The sequence below is a fragment of the Grampus griseus genome (genome assembly GCF_964374135.1).
Source record: "Grampus griseus genome assembly, chromosome: 20".
NCBI classification, from domain to species: Eukaryota; Metazoa; Chordata; class Mammalia; order Artiodactyla; family Delphinidae; genus Grampus; species Grampus griseus.
In genome coordinates this window covers 25,749,134-25,768,862 of record NC_139014.1, presented here as the reverse complement: position 1 = coordinate 25,768,862, position 19,729 = coordinate 25,749,134, and the positions used below count along the sequence as shown (strand labels likewise).

The window sequence follows — 19,729 nt, the reverse complement described above, 5'->3', positions numbered from 1 at the left end:
CTTCTTCCTTCCAAAATGAGGATAATGTCTGTCTATCTGACTGTCCATCCATCCTCTACTTATATCTAAAGGATATGAACTATTACATACTAGAGTGGGACCCCCCTGGGATTTTGCTCAATCTCAATTCTAAAGGGATACTCTGGTCACTGCACTGATGCATTGAAGAGGCATTAAACTTTACAGTTAATTCTCCAGGTCATTCTTTCCAGTGGTGTCCACTGGGGCTTTAGAGGTCAAAAGTGGGGTTCTAGCAATAGTTGATTCCCCCCCCAAATTTGAGGAGAATAAGCAGAGATATCTTAGAGCTATAAAAATGCTCTATTTTTTAAAAACTAATAATCTAGATCTGGTTGATATAAAGAAGCAATCAGTTTCAAACTACCACCAACCTTTGTGGCGGATATAAGGCTTTATCTGGTTCCAGACTTTGGTCAGCAGGCTGAGTTTCAGACGGTTATAAGGTGAATTTGATACTAAGTTTGCAAGGCACTGCAAAACACAAAGAAGAGCTCATCAGTGGGCCTGATATAGTCACAGCATAGAGACAAAATTTTAGAGCCTTTAATTTAAAAAGTCTTTATACTTATTTAAAAATTAGTCCTTTTGTTTTTTTTTTTCAGGGGGAATAGCACTTGTATTCTCATTGGTCCAACTTAATACTAAAGATAAAGCAGTATTTTTAGTAAAACATTTAGGTGTACATACAGAGATTGTAGGTATGATCAGACAAGTAGGAACAGACTTCCAAACAGGATATCTTTAATAAAATTACTACTTAGTTATATTCTTGTCAATTCACTTTTGGGCAATATAAACATTATGCAAAAAGAAAGAAACTGCCTCTGTTAACTCACCGATAACTTGGCACATTTACCTTAATTATCTGAGTAAGGGTCTGTGAGGATGATTCAGCCACCAAAGCTAACAAAAGACATCTGTGCAACTCTTTAATGCTAGAAGCAATCATTACAGAAAAGGGAGTGAAAGCCCTTCTGTGGTCACTGGTATCTTCAGCAACAGAAAGAAACTGCTTTGAGCCTTCCAAGATGGCAGATAAAACTTGCAGAGCACAGGCACGCGTCTGAAATTTCAGGATGATGCACATCAGTTAGAAATCAGGAGTCGAATCCCCTTCTTCCTATATATATGTTTTTCATTTTCAAAGTATTTAGGATCCCTTTAATTAGAGGGCAATGTGATTATCCATCAGGCCCTAAGAGCAGCCGTGAACTAAGCCACCTGCGCGCCGCCCCACCCCCACACTTCAAAAAACCAACAGAGCCTCAAATCACATGGCTGTTAGGGTTTCCTACTGTAAGGAATAAGCCTAAGCTGCACCACAGTATAAAAACCTGATGTCACAAGCATGAAAATAACTTAAAGATGAGAAGCCTAGTTTATTAAAGCATAAAGCCAAATGAAAAGAGAAAAGCAAACCGCCTGTGGGCAGGAAAAACTACACGCATCTAGGGTCTGTTTCATATCAAAGCCCCCGAGGACCTTCTGCTTTACGTTCCAACCTAAAGCATCCATGAGTGCTCAATATTAATTACATAGGATACTAGAAACTTTGTGCATACTCAGCTTGGCAGGCACCATTAGTGACCCAACTTTCAGAAACATTCTTAGGTACAGAAAATAAAATCTGCAATAAAATCTTTGATACTCAAAGGAATACTATTAAATATAACTTTATGGATAGAAAGGAAAACATGTGCACCTTTATCAATGGACTGCTGTATCTATCAGGAATAGTGCCACTGCATTAAGATTTTCTTTATAAGGTTAAAAGATTACTTGTAATTAGTATTCTGATGATTTTGCAGTATTAAAACTCAGAAAAGAAAAAAGAAAGGAAAAAAAAGCCAATTTAACCAAAATGGAATGTAGGTGATAAATGCAGGACTACTAATATGAAATAATACTATACCCTCTTTGGCCAGCTCACCCCAAAATGTCAATTAAACCTTTCAGTCAGATATTTAAAAAGCAAGGAATCAACATTATAATTCTAGGATCTAATCTAAGTATTTACTCAATATGAAGCATATCTGAGTTTGGTGTGAAAAGGTTTTCCAGAAAATCTTCAACTGTTATCTCCAAATTACCAAGAAATAAATCATTTCTGCATGCTTTTCGTAGAATGGAATTATAAACAAAAAACTGAAGATTTATTGCTTTGAGAACAAATTTGTAGTATAGTAGTATGAGTCTTTGGAATTAAGCATAATCACTTAAGGAAGGCAGGAAGTTGACAATGTATTAGGAAAGTGTGTGTCAGAGAGACAAAGAGACAGAGAGAGAGCTCGTGCACAAGTCAGCTGGTCCAAGAACTCAGATGAGGTGCTCGCAACCCTTTTCCATAAAGCGCCAGTAGCACAAATTTTATGGTCTAGACTTCGCAGGCCACAGAGTCTTTGTTGCGACCACTCAACTCTGCTATGGGAGCACAGACACTGTACAAAGAAATAAATGTGACTGTGTTCAAATAAAATTTTACTTATGGACAGTGAAATCTGAATTTCATATAAATTTTACATGTCACAAAATATTATTCTTTTGATTAAAAAAATGTTTTGAAAGCATAAAAACCATTCTTAGATCATAGGTCATACAAAAACTGGTAGTTGGCCAGACTGGGCCCACAAGCCATAGTCTGTCAACCTCTGATTAGACTGCTGGCTGGTCTTAACCAAAAAAGGCGGATGTTATGCTAAACCTCCATTTCTTTAGAACATAATTAAAAATTACAATTTCAACAGCTCACAAACCAAATAAAATTAAAAGCCAAGTTGTAGAAAGAAATGAACTAATATTCAAAAGTAAAAATTTTTCAGCGCAATTAACTTTGGTACCTAAAGTGGGAAAAAGCATTCATGACTATCACAGATGAAAACAAAAGAATGTCACTGAAATTAGTCATTTTCTACCATCGAGGTATAAAATCTATATGGAATATCGAATTTTACTTCTCATAGTGCTGATTTATTTCCTTTAAACACTGTTTAATATACCTCTGTTGTTATAAAAATGTTATTCATGACACTGAATCAGGTTCAAGTTCTGCTTCATTTATTTTTGTATCAATATTTAATACTGTTTACCATTCTAATCAGCACTTCCAGCAGACAGTACTGATGTACAAGCAAACCATAAGAGGTGCAGCTCTCCAGACAGCTCATTTTGTTAAGTTTTTATTGTCTGAATATTTACATTGGTAGATGAAAGCCTTTTTAATCTTATAAACATCAGTGCACTCAGTTTCACTAGAGGGTAGTTTTACCTCCTTGGGCACGAAGGCTTGTTCAAAGGTAATGAAACAAGAAAGCACTTTTCCTTTTTTGCTATTTAAGGATATAGTAGAAATTTTTGCTGAGGTAGCTCAGTCAATCCTTATTTTTTCCTTTTTTATGTATGTTCAGTCTCAGCATATTTCTGGGAGAGTGATGAAGTCGTCACTGCTGGGAATGGCTACCACTGAGGTTTCAATGCAGGGCACCTGGCTGTGCTTGTCTTTGGCTTTGTCCAAGTCCTGATTATCCTTCACATATGTTCAGGGTTAATTTCATTTGAGCACACCCCCAAAGTTGGATGCCTTTTAGGTGGAGGCATGTGCATACTGTGTCAAGGTCTCTAGACTTAGAGACCTCCAAGCAAAGGTCACCTGTTCTTAATTGACCATAAAAGAGGAAACCTGATTACCTACCATTCCGTGACAGTTAAAAGTTTCAACTCTTTATTCTCTTTCCTAGTTATGATATCTAGATTTTGATTTGTTTCCACATTTCATAGCTCTTTAAAAGAGAAATAAATAATCATCATGGAATTTGAAAATCAGGATAATTCTAAAGGTACCAAGAAGAAGGTATGCCCTACAGTTTGTCCCTTAGGTCACGTCTTGTTGATATATATACATAATCTACTTTTGTAACACCTGAGGAAATCATATAGAAGAAATTCTTAGATTAGTCATATTGTTACTAGTAGCATTAGTATTATTTTAATTAGTCGTATTATTATACTGATTGCTCTATCTTGCCTGAAAACATAGGATGTGCTTTCTGAAGCACATTTCCAGCATGTAAACATGTGACAATTTCCCAAGTACCATCACACTGCCAAATCCTAGAGGAAATTTCTAAGTTTTCTCCTTCTCAATGAACCATTCTAGCATCTTACATTCCAGTTTCCTGAAAGTAATCCCTGTCATTGTTGGTGTTCTGAATGGAGTAGTCCAATCATGTTTCCTTCTGTCCATTTCTCTCTGGAAACTTTCTCAGTATATCAGTGACAACTGTGCTTCCAATTGAATCTACCATAGGTCATATCAGAGCTGCCATGAACTCAAAACCATCATCACTGTGTACTTCAAGGAGAAGAGACATTATTTTTGTCTTGTCATGTTTCATCCTGGCTAATACAAACTTCAGTCTATACTATCCAACTCTATACTCAATAAGCACCTGAGATGACCACTCAGCTTTTACACATGGCTGCGCCTTTTAACCTAGCTCTGATCAACCCAGAATGCTGTTCTATTCCAATGACATGAACTAGTACTTTTTTTTTGGCCATTTCTTGCGGCATGTGGGATCTTAGTTCCCCGACCAGGGATTGAACCCACGCCCCCTGCAGCTGAAGCACAGGGTCTTAACCACTGGACTGTCAGGGAAGTCCATGAACTAGTACTTTTAATTTTTGCACGTAACTTTCTAGAAGTCTTTCTAAAAAGACTCTCTCACTGACATCATCTACCAAAACACTTTTTTCTAACATGGGTCTTGGTTCACAATTAATTACACTACGGACAGTTTGCAGTGGTGCACTCCAAGACCTGTTGTGGACAATTATCATGACCCTTATTTACACCCTTCTAAACCTAGTATCTGCTAAAAAATCTGAGTATATTCATTTCGCTTGCCATTACACTGAACTCATGAATTTTAATCATTACTTTGATCTTTTTAAAAAACTGTGTAAGAATGATGACTGGTCTTCCCTTTCTCCAGGACCTTTGTGTGGCTTTCGTGCTAGACCTAGGACTTCTCCAGAAGGGAGTTCTATATTTTTTTTCACTCATCACGTCTCTTGCATTATTGAAATTAAACAGCAAGAACATATGTAAGAAGTACACAAATCAAGGAGGACCACTTTGCAGTAAGTAAAATTTCTCATGGCAATTCAAATGTAAATGTTCGAAAAATACAAAGATATAAACATCATGAAAGTTATTTCAATCTACTTTCATCTCTATCTCCTTGGCTACTTACGGCAGCTCCCCTCAGCTGGAGGGTCTTCAAAAACATAAATACATATATATATATATTTTTTCAACCCTCATAGCAGTTTTCCTTCCAATTACTAGAATGGCCTCATTATTTATTTATTTGCCACCACCATTTTTCAGGTTCTCATTTGCCGATGATTCAGTCAATCTGAAAAATTTCTACTGGTTTAACTATTTAGTATATTGGGTATTTGAAATACCGTACAAGGCATTTTTGTGTGTGCATAATTGAGGCTAGTTTATTTTTCTTCACCCTGTAAGAGTGTTGAAGGGTCATTTAGAAGTTTTCTTATATAGTAATTAGCTACTCAAGGAGATGATCAAAGGGAGTTTCAATGTATGATGGATTGCTAGTCCTCCTCATTTTTAAGAGAAAAATCTTAAAAACAGAAAATAATACTATTGGCCTAACTAAAACTTTCATTTTGAGAGGGTAGGTTAATTACCTGAGGATACCAGATGCCATGTAGCATGACTTGTTTGTTTGTTTTGGTTTTTTTTTTTGTTTTTTTGCGTTACGCGGGCCTCTCACTGTTGTGGCCTCTCCCATTGCGGAGCACAGTCTCCGGACGCACAGGCTCAGCAGCCATGGCTCACGGACCCAGCCGCTCCGCGGCATGTGGGATCTTCCCAGACCAGGGCATGAACCCGTGTCCCCTGCATCAGCAGGCGGACTCTCAACCACTGCGCCACCAGGGAAGCCCTGTAGCATGACTTTTTAATGTTCATTGTTGTAAGAGGAATCTAAACACCACACTGGTTTCCTTATTTGGGTAAAAAGCTAACTTCTGGAAAATAGCTAACATATCCAAGAAGAGGTAAATATTTGATCAGCCATAGTTACCTTGCTGTAGCTATCCATGACTGCCAAGTTACTTTTCCTTCTTTTCTAAAAATAAGTTTTTCTCATAAAAATATGTATTACTATTTATTACATGTGATTTGAAAAATATGGAAAAGTTGAAGGAAAAAAAAACTGTTGGGATCATATAATTCTATATCCTATACTTTCATAAAGCATCATCAGCATTTCCCTAAGCCTTATACATCTTTCATAACCATTATATACCATGATATTCCAGTGAGTATTAAAGCCATTTTTAACTTCTTTCTATTATAAACACCATGGCAATCAACATTTTCATAAAAGAGAGAGAAGCACAGCTGCTTCAGCGCAGCTCAGAGGACACTGAAACAATAACTCAGTGTGCTCATGCTTCAAGCAAGCCCTGGGGCAGGAGGTGAGCTCAGTGTGATCTCCCTCTACCTGATATTCACATAAGCCCATTTCCTATCCTCCTGCCCATTTAGTGGTTCTCAAGTCAGGACTTGGGTCGGTATTAATAACAGCCTTGTTCAGATGGGGCAGTAAGATCAGATGGGGCAGAGAAAACAACAAAGACTTGTAAAGATTTTCTTCCTAGTTATAACCCTTAGAATTTAAATGCTCTTACCTTTGGAGAAGGATCTTTTAATGTAAGAGTCATCAAGGACACAGACTGTGGGCTTCCAAGCTCAGGTGTATCAGGAACAAAGGCTGACCAGTAGCCATAAAGAACTTTTTTTTCTATTGATTTTATAGTAGAAAGAAAACAGGCTAATGCTCCTTGGCGAACTTTGGCTTGGTAAGACCTTTAATAACCAAAAGAAGGAAGAAAAAAGCCTTTTAATTGTTTTTAAAAACATAAGCATGAAATGCTATTTATTCCAGCCAACTCAAATGATACAGTGGGAAATTCAACATTCTAAATAAATCTGACAGATGCCAACATTTTAAAAATTATTTCAAAATGTGATCAAAACATGTTAAAGCAATTTGTTTATCTAACAAGTTAATAAAGTCAACAATTAAAAAAACACAACTAGATAGAGAATAAGATGGCAACATTTTGATATTAGGAAATCAGTATCAAATATGAGATACTGCAGAGTATCCATTCATCCAACAGATATGTACTGAGAATCCTTACGTATGTGCCAGGCACTGTGCTGAGGCTGGCAGACATAAACTAAGCCCCTGCCCTTGACAAGCTTATTAAAGGCAGAGACATACAGTTAAAGAGACTACAACACAGTAATCAGAGATAAGTCAAACAGTCACATAGGAGGGGTACCTAAGCCGGAATAAGGGGTCAGAAAAGGTTTCTCAGAGTATATGATTGCTGAGCTCATACTGAAGATGGGTAGTGGTTAACAAGGCAAAAGGCAAAAAACATGAAAGAAAGAATAACCCAGGCAGAGGAACCACATGTACAAAGACAGATAAGAGAACAATGCAAAATGCATAGTAATACAAAGTCCCACGTAAATGAGACTCTTCCAAGTTAAATCACATGCGGCAGTCAGACTTTTAAGCAAGGTTAGAAACTTATACACACAACTTAGAATATAAGGCATAAAAATATAACAAAATACTACTACCTCACTTTACTCTGCATGCCTCCTTCAGCATCAGAATAGTCTGACTCACTACTGCTGACTCTCTTCCAACTGGAAGAACTGAAGGATGAGGAGACTTGGTCTTTTCCTGCAGCTCCACTTCCAGCTAATGGCAAACTCGAAACACCCAGGGAGGAGGGGCACTGAGTGTCCCCTTTATGCGCGTTCAGTCTGCCTGAGCCAGTGACTGGGGCTACTTCTCTTTCACCACTGGATTCTTCCTCCTCCTCCTCTCCTTGCTGGATTTTCTTCGCTTTTACTTTTGATTTTTTCCTTTTATTCTGATTTTAGGAGCAAATGAAAACATATATATGATAGCTATTGGTAACTTCTCATTTGATAATTACTAAATATGTCTCCAACACGTAGTACGGATAAAGAAGAGGAGAAGAGAAAAAAGCGGCACTTAATACTCCATACGTCAGGCACTATGCTAAGTGTTTATGTACAACTTACTGGACCAAAAGAAACAAGGTAGGAAATACATGGGACAGAGCAAACCTTGTGACCTGGGTTTAAATTCTGTATCTGTGATCCTGGGCAAATCATTTAGCCTCGCTGAGCTTGCCTTTCCTCATCTGTTTAAGTACAGACTAATGCCACCTTCCTTGAACGGTTGTGAAAGCATTCAGCCTTCTCAACAAAGGTTCTGCAAGAGATCAAGGTCTACAGAAAATGACCTGAGTGACTATTTTCTCAGTTCTCCCAAACAGGATACGCAGTTAGCACCACTCTAGATGCATAGGAGGGATGTTACTCCTCTACATACAATCCAGGTTTTAGAGCACTGGGGCTTTGTAGATATAAAGTAAAAGCCTGGGACTTCCCTGGTGGTTCAGACACCACACTTCCAATACAGGGGGCACGGGTTCGATCCCTGATCGGGGAACTAAGATCCTGCATGCCGTGCAGCGCAGCCAAAAAAATGAAAAACAAAAAACAAAAAACTTAAAGTAAAAGCCAGGTTCTTTCTCTTCTGCTACTTCCTTCTTTCGGACATCCAAAGATCTTTGGAATCTGTGCTCTCCTCTGCATTCTCAAGGTCCCTAGCCTTTAGGAGAGAAGGTCCTCATGACTTCTACCTTGAGTTATTAACGTGGCTCCAGACTCACACCCTTTTACTTGCTATCACAGTGATTTCTCTGAAATGCCAATCTGATCATATCACTCCCCTGTATCAGATGCTTCATTTCCACCACCTATAAGATAAAAACCTGAACTCCTCAGCACACTGTATATGACCCTTATGATTTGGCCTCTGCTACATACTTGTCCCACCTTCCCCTCCACACACCTGACACTCTAGCCCCTTGTTCAACTCGCATTCCCTAAGACTGTGTACCTGTTGTTCCCTTTGAATAAAACATTCTCCTTCCTTCCTTCTCTATACTCATTCTTGAGGCTCAGGTTAGCCACTATATCTTTTAAAAAGCACCCCCTTACTCCTCTATTGGTTGCCCTGAATGTGCTCCTAGAATACCCCGTGAATATTCTGTTGAAAGAAATCATAATACTGCAATGTAGTTGTTTATTTATCCACCTTTGCTTTCTCCCCCAAATTCCTAAAACCACAATCTATGTTCCTAATGCTTAGCACAATGTCTGGGATATAACAGATGCTCAGTAAATGTTGATTAAGTGAATGAGTGAAAGAATTTCTAATTATAAGCATTTTAATCAGGTATTACATTTCTAGGTGTAATACCTCAGCCGTATATCTGTATGCTTTAGGTTCTCCAACAGAAACAGGAGGGAGATGGCAGCTATCTGGAAAGACTGGGAAATTTGGCAGTGGCAACAGAGACCTATAATATTTACCAGCTAGCCTGTTGGAGAAAAAGTCTGTTGACCTGTGGTGTTAAGCATTTGAGGGATGCGGATGCTTGGCTATGGGTATAAAGTGAATGCCCATTTTTATAGCTGTTACATTGCCTAGACTGCTTAGAAGTATAAGATGTTCTAACTGGTAGTTTTAGCAGTCTGATAATTTAAATTTACTATGCTAAAAACCCTAACTTGAAATCAAATTCAAGGTGAGCCTTTGGCACAGCAGTGATGCAAATCATAGAAAACACACATAGCAAGCAATTAAAAACAATTCACAACTTAAATCTAAATATATGCAAATGTACCACAGCTGGTCGAGAAGTGCTGGATTCTGTCTGCTGCGGTTTGATGGGTGGTCGTCCATCATACTGAGGAAGTGGAGTGGGGTACAACACCGTGGGCATCTCTATGTTTAGTCCAGGGAGTCCATGGAACATGGTTTTCTAATAATGATGGTTAAGGAACACACAAACACACATACAACAAATCATAAAACAGAATTATTCACCATGTTCTGAATCACAGATGAATAGATTAATGTTTAAAAGCTTTATTAAGGAAACTGAAATGAGAAAGAAAATAGATACCCTGAAGGTTTAGAGCTTAAAGGAGAGTTTAATTTCATCTAGACCAGAGGGATCTGGTTTGGCCAGATCAGGTTAAACTTTAGATTCTAGTTTATTTACTTACCACTTTTATTTACTAATTTAAAAAATTTACCCAATCAGTTTTGTCCAATATTTTATCGATAATTTTTTTAACCAATCTATCATTTTATTTAGCATATCCATGTCCAAATCTAGCTCTCTATTATCTACTAGGGAGTAGGGGAGATGGTACAGGAAAAGAATTAAAGTTTTAGTCATGATAAAGCTAAGTTATCGTACATGGCTTTGATCTAAGGCCACCACAAAGTTTCTTACTATTTCTTGGCTGAAATGAAGACAGCTGGATCCCCAGAGAGGTTGATCTGACTCTCCCACTGACTGGCAGGCTCAGAAGCCAAAGGATGGCAGCCTAATGATACACATCTTGATTGGTCTGCCTACTACATGGGAGCTAAAGCCAAGGAGAAGCACTGGTTCCTCTTTCAAGTCCAAACAGATTCAACATAATCTAAAATTAAATAATCTACAGATCATACCTCATAATCTATTCCCAATAAAATTTTAGAATTTTCATAAATTTACTAAAGCAAGATTTAGTCTTTTCAGTTCTTAATTTTATTTATTTTTAATTAATTAATTTATTTTTGGCTGCACTGGGTCTTCGTTGCTGCACACGGGCTTTTCTCTAGTTGTGGCAAGCGGGGGCTACTCTTTGTTGCAGTGCACAGGCTTCTTACTGCGGTGGCTTCTCTTGTTGCGGAGCACAGGCTCCAGGCGCGCGGGCTTCAGTAGTTGTGGCTTGCAGGCTCCAGAGCGCAGGCTCAGTAGTCATGGTACACGGGCTTAGTTGCTCCACGGCATCTGGAATCTTCCTGGACCAGGGCTTGAACCCGTGTCCCCTGTGTTGGCAGGCGGATTCTTAACCACTGTGCCACCAGGGAAGTCCCAGTTCTTAATTTTAAATATGTTTAAATATGAACATTTTATTCTTCTCTCTTAAAATATAATACCCTAAAGCTAGCCTTGGAGTAATGATGTAAACTGATCCTTATGTCTGGGGTGTAAACAGGAAAGACACTAACCACATGAAGACCTGGGGTTTAAACGGGCAATGCCTTACCTTTAGCACAGCCAGAAGAGCTCCAAGTTCATCAGTCTGTGTCAGTTTCATCTTCCCACCATTTAGAAGAGACTGTATACCTTTTAATGCATTTTGTAACAACTAGAGGGAAAAAGGAGACCAAGTTAAAAGGTAAATGAAATTTGGTTGTCCAGGGACCAACTTTCTAGCACCACGTAGGATGGAGAAAGAAGTCTTTAGATGATGAAAAAAACTTTAGACAGGGGAGGGGAAAAAAAAGAGCAGAGATGAGGATCCAGAGAAGAAAGCTGATGAGCTACTACTAATTATTTTCTAGAAGAATGGAGTGCTTCTCTTGAATGAATGGTCTTTTCATACGTGTTTATAAACCCGCACGTACTAATCGTGAGCAAGAAAAAAAAAAAGAGGAGATGTTTAGTGAGAAGAGTACGATAGGAATAAAAATGTGGCAGCAGAGACTGGAAACAGGAAATCCCTATCATGCAGTAACCAAAGCAGCTCTTTTCACAGCAGCTCTTAAAAGCAAAGAAATGTATGTGGGGACAGGTTTCTAGAGGGCAATTCTGATCAAGATTAATTTTTTGGCCAGTAATGTCATTTCTAGGATTCTGTCCTTAAAAAATACTCCCTACATGGAAAGGATGTGAACTGCAGCCTTGTTTGAAATAGTGCAATCACTGAAAAAAACTTTAATTTTCCATCAATTATGATATTTAAGAAGCTAACCCTCTGCTACATATGAAACTTAACAATAATAGCAAGCACTTTTCCAAGCATATTTAAGTGCTTTTATGAACATACACACCTCAAAAGACCTCTACAAGGTGGTTATAACATTTCTCCCATTTCAGAGATGAGGAACATGTAGGCTCAAGAAGTTAAGTAAATTGCCAAGGTCTCCCAGCTACAGCAGTTAGAAAGCATGAAGTACATCAACAGGTATTGATTGAAAAGATGTCCAAGATATATTAAGTTTAAAAAGGAGAGAGAGCTGCAAAACAGCATATTAAATATGATCCCACTTAAAAATTATAAATATGCTCATTTATATACAAAAAAAATCTGGGGGCATGTAGAACAAATTGTTCCCAGTGGCTCTGTCTAAGCTGGGGACTATAAGAAACTTTCGCCATCTTTGATTTGTAATTTTTGAAATGGGTCACTTTGAATTTAAATCATGTTAATAAACTGTCATATTTGCATCAGGTTTTTAAAAAAAGAAATAAAATACTGCAGATATTGTTGAAATCCACTCCTTTCCATTCCATCTAAAAGACAGTCACTAGTCAGAAATTTTTTATTTCCACTTTTATAGTCAGGAGAGTAAAAATAGTTTAAGAACCTAGAATTGCAAAACAAACAAAAAAACAAGGCAAAACACAACAAACAAAAATAATTTCTTGTAATTTAAACCTGAAAGATATGGGTTCAGCCTTTTTAGGTTATAAACATCCCCTTATGCCTGTATCTCTAGACAAAACTAATACAGCAACAAAATTAAACTCTTTAATAGCAGCTTTTGTTCTACTGCTGCTTGTAAACACATCTGTAACAGTCACAGGATTAGTAGTAGTCTCACCTACCATGCAAAACGTGATATCATCCATATCAGATGATTTTGGAGACTGTAAAGTGGTCAAGAAAGCTTGGAAGCAGATATTTTGGTAGGGCTCCTCCAAGTACGGCTGTCCTGGCACACTAAAACACACACAGAAAAAGCAACTCCAACTCAGTCGCCTTTGAAATGGGGCTTGCAAAGAATAAGGATTAAAAGTAACAGCAATACTGACTAATGGAGTTAGAATATACCCTTGAATGAAACTGTATCATAGAAGATTGTGCACTCTGGTTAATTAACTACTGCTGTGGACCAGCACAAGGCTGGAACGAATAGGAAGAAGAACGGTTTCCACAGGGAAAAGTTACAGAAGTCTATAGTGAAACAAGTACACAGAAAGCAAAATCTTTTTCATTATGCTTTTCAGTTCTGAGAGGGAAATAATGCAGACAGGTAGTCAAGCTAGAATCACACAGCTGAAGCTGCCTTCCTAGCCACTGGACAACACTGCAATGTAGAGATAAGATATTACGCATCAGTTCAAGCTTGTGCCACTCATTTTCTATTGCATGAATTTAGAATTGGGCAGTTGGGATTGGTTCTGTTTTCTTAAAGGAAATTGGCCTTGACAGATATATCTCACCAAAGCTTAAATTAATATGAATATATCCTTCTCGAAGACTTAATATGGTTAGAATTTATACCAACAGAAAACAAAACCTCAACATATTGCACATATATCACTTTTACCATATTTTAGAAATAAAGTCCTAGTCTAAGGTCCTAGTCCTTCACTTCTTCATAAGCTTTCTTCATAAGCAACATTAAAATTAAAAATAAACAACATAAGATGATGTCACTAGCAAAGAGCATGGGAAATGCAAAGTAGGTTATTTTTCTAAGTTGGCTCTGGCTTCAGACAGATTGAACCACCTACAAAGGGCCCATGAGAGGCCCTATCTTATTACACCTGGGAAATCTGACTGACTCCACATACCTGAGACATAAGTTTGCCATACAATGCACTGCAGCTCTCCTAACTTCAGGGTCCGACTGAGCCAAGTCACTCAGCTTCATCAAGAGTCCGCTCTTGCCAAGCAAGTCTGGGAGGTACTGAAACAACATCACAGCCAATGTTGGCCGAAGAAAAGCTTCTAGGAAAACATTACTTTTTAAATAGATTTCTTTCTTCTTTTTTTGAACTAAAGGGAATTTAGGTACCAAAACACTAGCTGCTAGGTAAATCCTTCAGACAGGCATGCAAAAATATGCCCAAAAAGCATCAGTAAGGATCAGCACTCCCAGCCTAGGCTGTTGCTGAAGCTCTTTCGTCTTGGCTGCATAGCTGAAGGGTAATGATAATCATAATAATGATTAATATTTACCAAGTGCCAAGCACTTTACAAGTGAGACTTCACCCTCAGAGGAACTATTTTACACGTGAGAAAATGAGGCTCAGAGTGACTGAGGAAGGTTACTCAACGTTACACATCTAATTAATGGCAGGACAGAAACCTGAACACAGGCTTGCTGGTTTAGAGCCTGTGCTCCCAACCTTTCAAAGGAAAGACAGAATGCAGTTTAAACTACCTTTTGACACTTGGAGCCGTTGCAGTAAACCAGGGCTGCCAAGGCTTGGAGAATCTGCATGTGTGTCCAGGAACTGCACTGCTGAATAGCAGAAATAGTATATGCCAACAGGAAATCCAGGTTCTGTTCATCAACAATCACCTATCAAGAGGGGAAAAAATTATGATCTAACTTCTAGAAAGATATTTAATCCTTTTCAGACATGAATGCTCACTTGAATCAAGCTGTTTAAGAAACAGAGAGCGCACATGTATCCATCTTTTTCGTGTCAAAAAGATCAGCTTTAAAGACCTTGAAAGTCTTATCGAGAGGACCCCCTCCCTGCCCCAAGGCCTTGCTCACTTCTTCCCCTTTACTCCCTCCACTCAAAGTATAACCTGGCAAAGTCCTTGTAACTTTTCCTTGAACTAACCAGACACCGGCAGCTGTAAATACACAGATATGTAAGACTCAATCCGCTGAAAACTTTTAATTCAACTATGTTGCCTAGTAAATGCTCAACAAATACTCTGTGACTAAATATGTCTGCTGAATAGCTACTATGTCTCTGCCATGATGTGGGGAATATAACAGAAAGAGCTGGCATATTCCTGTCCTTAAGGAGTTTATAATTTTATTGCGATAAAGTAGGCTAATCCAAGTACCAATTCATGGACAACTGAAATAAACTGCCACAAAACGTTAGAAACCTGGTTAAGGGCTGTGGGTGCCATGGGTGATTAGGAACTTTTCCAACTGCCAGTGTTAAAAAGATGTTACCGCTGAGAACAGCAAACATTCAGAAGCCACCACATCAGTTTGAAAAATTCTAAACTTGAAAAGAGCCTTATTTCATTTAGCAAGTCACATGCAGCATACACTGTTACCTGGTTACCCACTGTTACCCTGGTTACCTCCAGCATATTGAGCTGTTCTTTTCTTGCTGGCAGGATACTGATCTTATTTGGGTGTCTACCTTCCCCACACGAGACCTGAAGGTAAACCCCAATTCTGCTAAGACAGTGGTTTTCCACCAGTGGCAATTTTGTCCCCCAGGGAACACTCGGTAATGTCTGTAGACATTTTTGATTGTTCAAATTGGAGAGATGCTACTGGCATCTAGTGGGTAGAGGCCAGGATGCTGTTAAACATCTTCCAATGCACAGGACAACCCCTTCATAGCACAGATTTATCCAATCCAAAATATCAACAGTGCCAAGGATAAGACACCCTGACATAAGGGCTGAGCTGCATATTGTAACCATCTAGGGAGCACAGGTCCTCCAGGTGATTCTAATGGGCAGTCAAGGTTGAAATCCCTTGTTTAAGCCATTCATGGTAATACCATTCCCCTGATCAGACTGCTGTAGAGGGGTTCTCGTATGACCTAAGTCTCTCCAGCCTGATAGCAGGGAAGAGACTGCTGGAGAGTCTGTGAGGCAAGTCTCCTCATTCTTAAATAAAAGAGACAAAAAATAAATAGTTCTTTTGCTTCTGCTGGGTGTTATTTATTTTCCATGGGATGCCTGGATTTTAAGTGTGAGAGTTGCTAGCTGAGGATAACCCATCCACTGAGGACGGCAGAATGGAAAGATGCCAGAAAGCCTCTTAATTATTAAGTGCCCCTAAAGCTGCATCCCCTGGGGCCTGTGATGTAAGATAATTTTAAAAAAATTATTTAGCTATTCTGGCCTGGCTCTTCTGTTTCTTGCAGCCAGAAGCATCTTAGATTACATAATGCTAATTGATAAGTTTTGTGCTAACTACATTCACATACTCATGTGGTAGCTTATAGTAACAGCCTCAAATTTTGAACTGTTCCTAAAAAAAGATACCAGATTTATTTAGCAAGTTGGAAAACATTCTGAAGAGAGGGGAGCTTCAGTACAGACCTTGACATAAATAACAGGCATCTTATTATCTAGGTCACCCTGCCCCTGAGCTACTTCTTATGTTCTATGAAGACCAAAAGTAGATGACAAAAATGGTAGCTTTGGGAGAGGGGAAAAAATACTGGTAGGAAAGGGGTAGAGGATATTTCAATTTATTCATAGATATGTCTTAGTCAAATATATCTTTCCTGAAAAATTCTAAGACCTGGGGGCTTGAATGATATTGGTTTCCCGAACCAAACTGATAGGAATACCTCTGATGGACAAACCTGTAGAATCTTTTTTTTGGTCAGAGTTGTATTTGTTTTAATATAATTCTTAGTAAGGCATTTGCTTCTCACATTTGCACAGCTTCTGAAAAGACCAGCCTATCATACCTATCACAGATGTAGTATCTCAAAGGTACTTACTTATTCTCAAAATTCATGATCTGAATTCTAAAGTTACCTATATGATTACCTGTAGTGTGTTAAGTAAATGGTGGATAAGCTGAGACAATTTGCTGACAAGATGATTCTGATTAAGAGGCACCAGTTGGCAAGCTTGGACAAGAAGAGTACTGACGTCCTACCAAAAAAAAAAAAAAAACAGACAATGAAAAGGTGCTATACCTGTTAGCCAAGAGAAGACCCGCCCCCAACACAGCCAAATGAGAAAATAAAAGTGAACGTTCACACTCAAAATGGGGAAAGATGAAATATGAGGCAGAGAGTAGGATGACAGCATAAAAATAGCATGTGCTAAAAAAGGAAAAGAATCAATATGATTTTTCTCAGGCTAAAGACTCCAGAATCTCTACATATGCAGAGACAGTACAATTAAATAACCAAAGAAAGGATTCCAGCATATAAACGCACACACTGAAATTAAAAATACCAAAGGGTAAGCAAACCAAATTTGCAATGTCACTGGGAAAATCAGAAATGACACTTGTACAAATTTCATGTAAAATTAGGAATTCTTTTTACCTATTTGCAAATCACACTATTCATTCACCTATTGATGTTTATTGAATTAAAAGGCTCTGAGCACCTTCTCTGTGTCACGTAGTGTGCCAGGTCTTTGGGCTCCAAACATGAACAGACATATTCCTGAATCTCAAAGAGCTCACAATCTAGTGAAAGAGACAGAAATACTATTCACAAATAATTAAAGTGAATTAGGTCCTGAAAGAATTCAGTACAAATTCTGCAGGAATACAGTAATTAGGGAGGTCTTGTGGAGGTGATTTTTAAGCAGAATCTGGAATGACCTGAAGGATGAGTAAAACTGCCAGACAGACAAGGCACCGAAAGACACAGCAAGCAAAGGGAATGGAGTGGGCAGGCTTGGAACAGGAATAGGTGTGGAACACCAGTATGTGCTTGAGGAACAGCAAGTTTTAAAATGACTGCACACAGGGCACAGAAGCAGGAGTGATGGGACATAAGACTGGAAAGTCACAAATTATATAAATAAAGCAAAAGTCCCCGACTCCTCCCTTAATTCCACTCTGCTCCCTAGTGACGCAAACTACTATTTTGTTGTAAACTCTCCCATACATTGTTTTGAACTCTTTGCATCTATAAATGTACATTTATGTTCAAGCCCTCCCCACCCTATATTGGTCTCATACTGTAACTTGCTTTGCCCAGTTACCAATATGTATTGGAGATCCTCCCAAATCAGAGTTTTACTTTTCTAATGAGATTCTTTTCCACTAAAGAAAAGGTCACTCTGGCAGGAGAGCAAAGAATGGTTTGGAGAAGAGCTGGAAATAATAAGTTAGAGGAGACCAGTGGAACAATCCAGGAGAATCATCTTGCCTGAGGGCCTAAGGCTTTGGCAATGGGAATGGGGGGGGCGGTGGACTGAGAAACATTTCTGACATAGATTCTGAAGAATCCAGATTGGATAGGATCTGGGAGGAAGGAAAGGTGAAGAACCAGTGCCTGCACCTTTGCTCTGTGTGACTGGGCAGACTCCATGTTTGTGTGTGTTGGGGGATGGGACGGAGTGAGGATGTGGTGGGTGTATGGAGACAATGAACTAATTTTTAAGAACTGTCAAGTTTGAGGTGCCTGTGAGCACCAGACAACAGTGGTAAGACTGGGTCAAGAGCTTAGGGAATTCAGTAGCATCCAAGGCCTGATGTGTGTGAATACTATTGCTCAGAGCCAAAGTACTTCAGAGAGTGCGGAGCTAGCATGGAGGAACAGAAAATGGCTGGGACTTTGAGACACTTTAGTTCCAATTCTAGCTCTGCCTTTTGCCAGCAATATGACACTGGACCTTTTTTGTGAGCCTCAGTATGTTTATCAGTAAAATAGACCTAATAATACCCACGTTCTAAGATCCCTAGAACCGTGTACGGTACAGTACAATACGTGGTAGTAAGGAATTTTATACACAAAGTGCTCTGAATGCGGGGAGCGGAGGGACGGGAAGGTGGCACCAGAAATGACACCTGCAATGTTATCAGAGCAGAAGTCATCAAGCTGGGTTTTGAAAGAAGCTAGTTTGCCAGGCACGGCACAGTTCTTCCAGAAAGGGAGGGCGGAAAATGTGCCACGGACGGAGGGAGCAAACGAGCCTGCAACTAAGCACTGCGAAGTGGGGGTGCGAAAAGGCTAGAGAGGCGGGCGGGAGCCACCAGCTAAGGTCCCTGAAGGGTGGGGCCGGGGCCAGCGGGCCTACCTCCGGGGCCACGCCGCTGCCCTCGCTGTAGTTCTCGGAGATGAGCTGGTCGAAGAGCAGGTGGAGCTCGGTGCGGCTGGAGCTGCTGTCATCCGGTCGCAGGGCGCAGAGCCTGGCTGACAAGCAGCGGAACCCACGGCCCTGCTCGAGGGGTGGCTCCCCCTGCGCCTCTTTCGCCGGCCCGCTCGTCAAAGATCCCGCTACTTGCGCCGCCGCCATCTTTCCTACGTAGGACCACAGGGAAATACTTCCGGGGTATTCCCCGCTTCCGCGCGCCAATTCCGGAAATGCCTGTTTCAAACCAGAACCCGAGGTGGGAGGGGTTCTGAGAATACAGAACGGATCATCGGACTAGTACCCTGTTAATGTATATGAGAAATTATGTGGGAGACTTTTTCGCCTCCCACCTCTCCTTGAGCCCTGACGAAAAGTGGGGACTCTGTTTGTCCTCCCAGAGAGTTTGTTACTGGGCAGGGCTGACATTCCTGTTTAGTACTAAGCGTTTCAGATTCAGTCTGGGGTTGCAGGAAGGTCGCTGTGGAGGGGAGTGGCAGAAACTGCTAGTTCGACATCCTTCTCTTCTTACATCATATTGGAGCCCCTAATTTTTTCCCTAGACACAAAACCACCCTAAATAAAAACTGTGTTCCCCAGTATACTTTGCAGCTGGCCGTGAATCCTGAAGATCTTAAAGCACCTAACCACACAGAAGTAATTTGGGAGTTCAAACTGAACCATGTAAAATATATCCTGCCTAAGGGTGACATG

The 19,729-nt window shown here is 39.6% G+C and overlaps 1 protein-coding gene across 1 annotated transcript in view; it reads right to left on the bottom strand.

Annotated features, from left to right (window-relative positions):
* Positions 1-19,211, bottom strand: part of HEATR6 (HEAT repeat containing 6) — a 46,607-nt gene extending 27,396 nt beyond the window's left edge. Inside the window, exons 1-11 of the mRNA XM_082679988.1 lie at positions 18,962-19,211; positions 16,745-16,852; positions 14,415-14,555; positions 13,822-13,937; positions 12,850-12,964; positions 11,285-11,386; positions 9,862-9,999; positions 7,712-8,010; positions 6,745-6,922; positions 878-1,084; positions 393-492 (exon numbers count right to left, since the gene is read on the bottom strand). Coding sequence (XP_082536114.1) covers positions 393-492; positions 878-1,084; positions 6,745-6,922; positions 7,712-8,010; positions 9,862-9,999; positions 11,285-11,386; positions 12,850-12,964; positions 13,822-13,937; positions 14,415-14,555; positions 16,745-16,852; positions 18,962-19,180 — 1,723 coding nt within the window. The 5' untranslated portion in view covers positions 19,181-19,211. The remainder of the gene's footprint in view (positions 1-392; positions 493-877; positions 1,085-6,744; positions 6,923-7,711; positions 8,011-9,861; positions 10,000-11,284; positions 11,387-12,849; positions 12,965-13,821; positions 13,938-14,414; positions 14,556-16,744; positions 16,853-18,961) is intronic.
* Between the last annotated feature and the right edge of the window lie 518 nt (positions 19,212-19,729).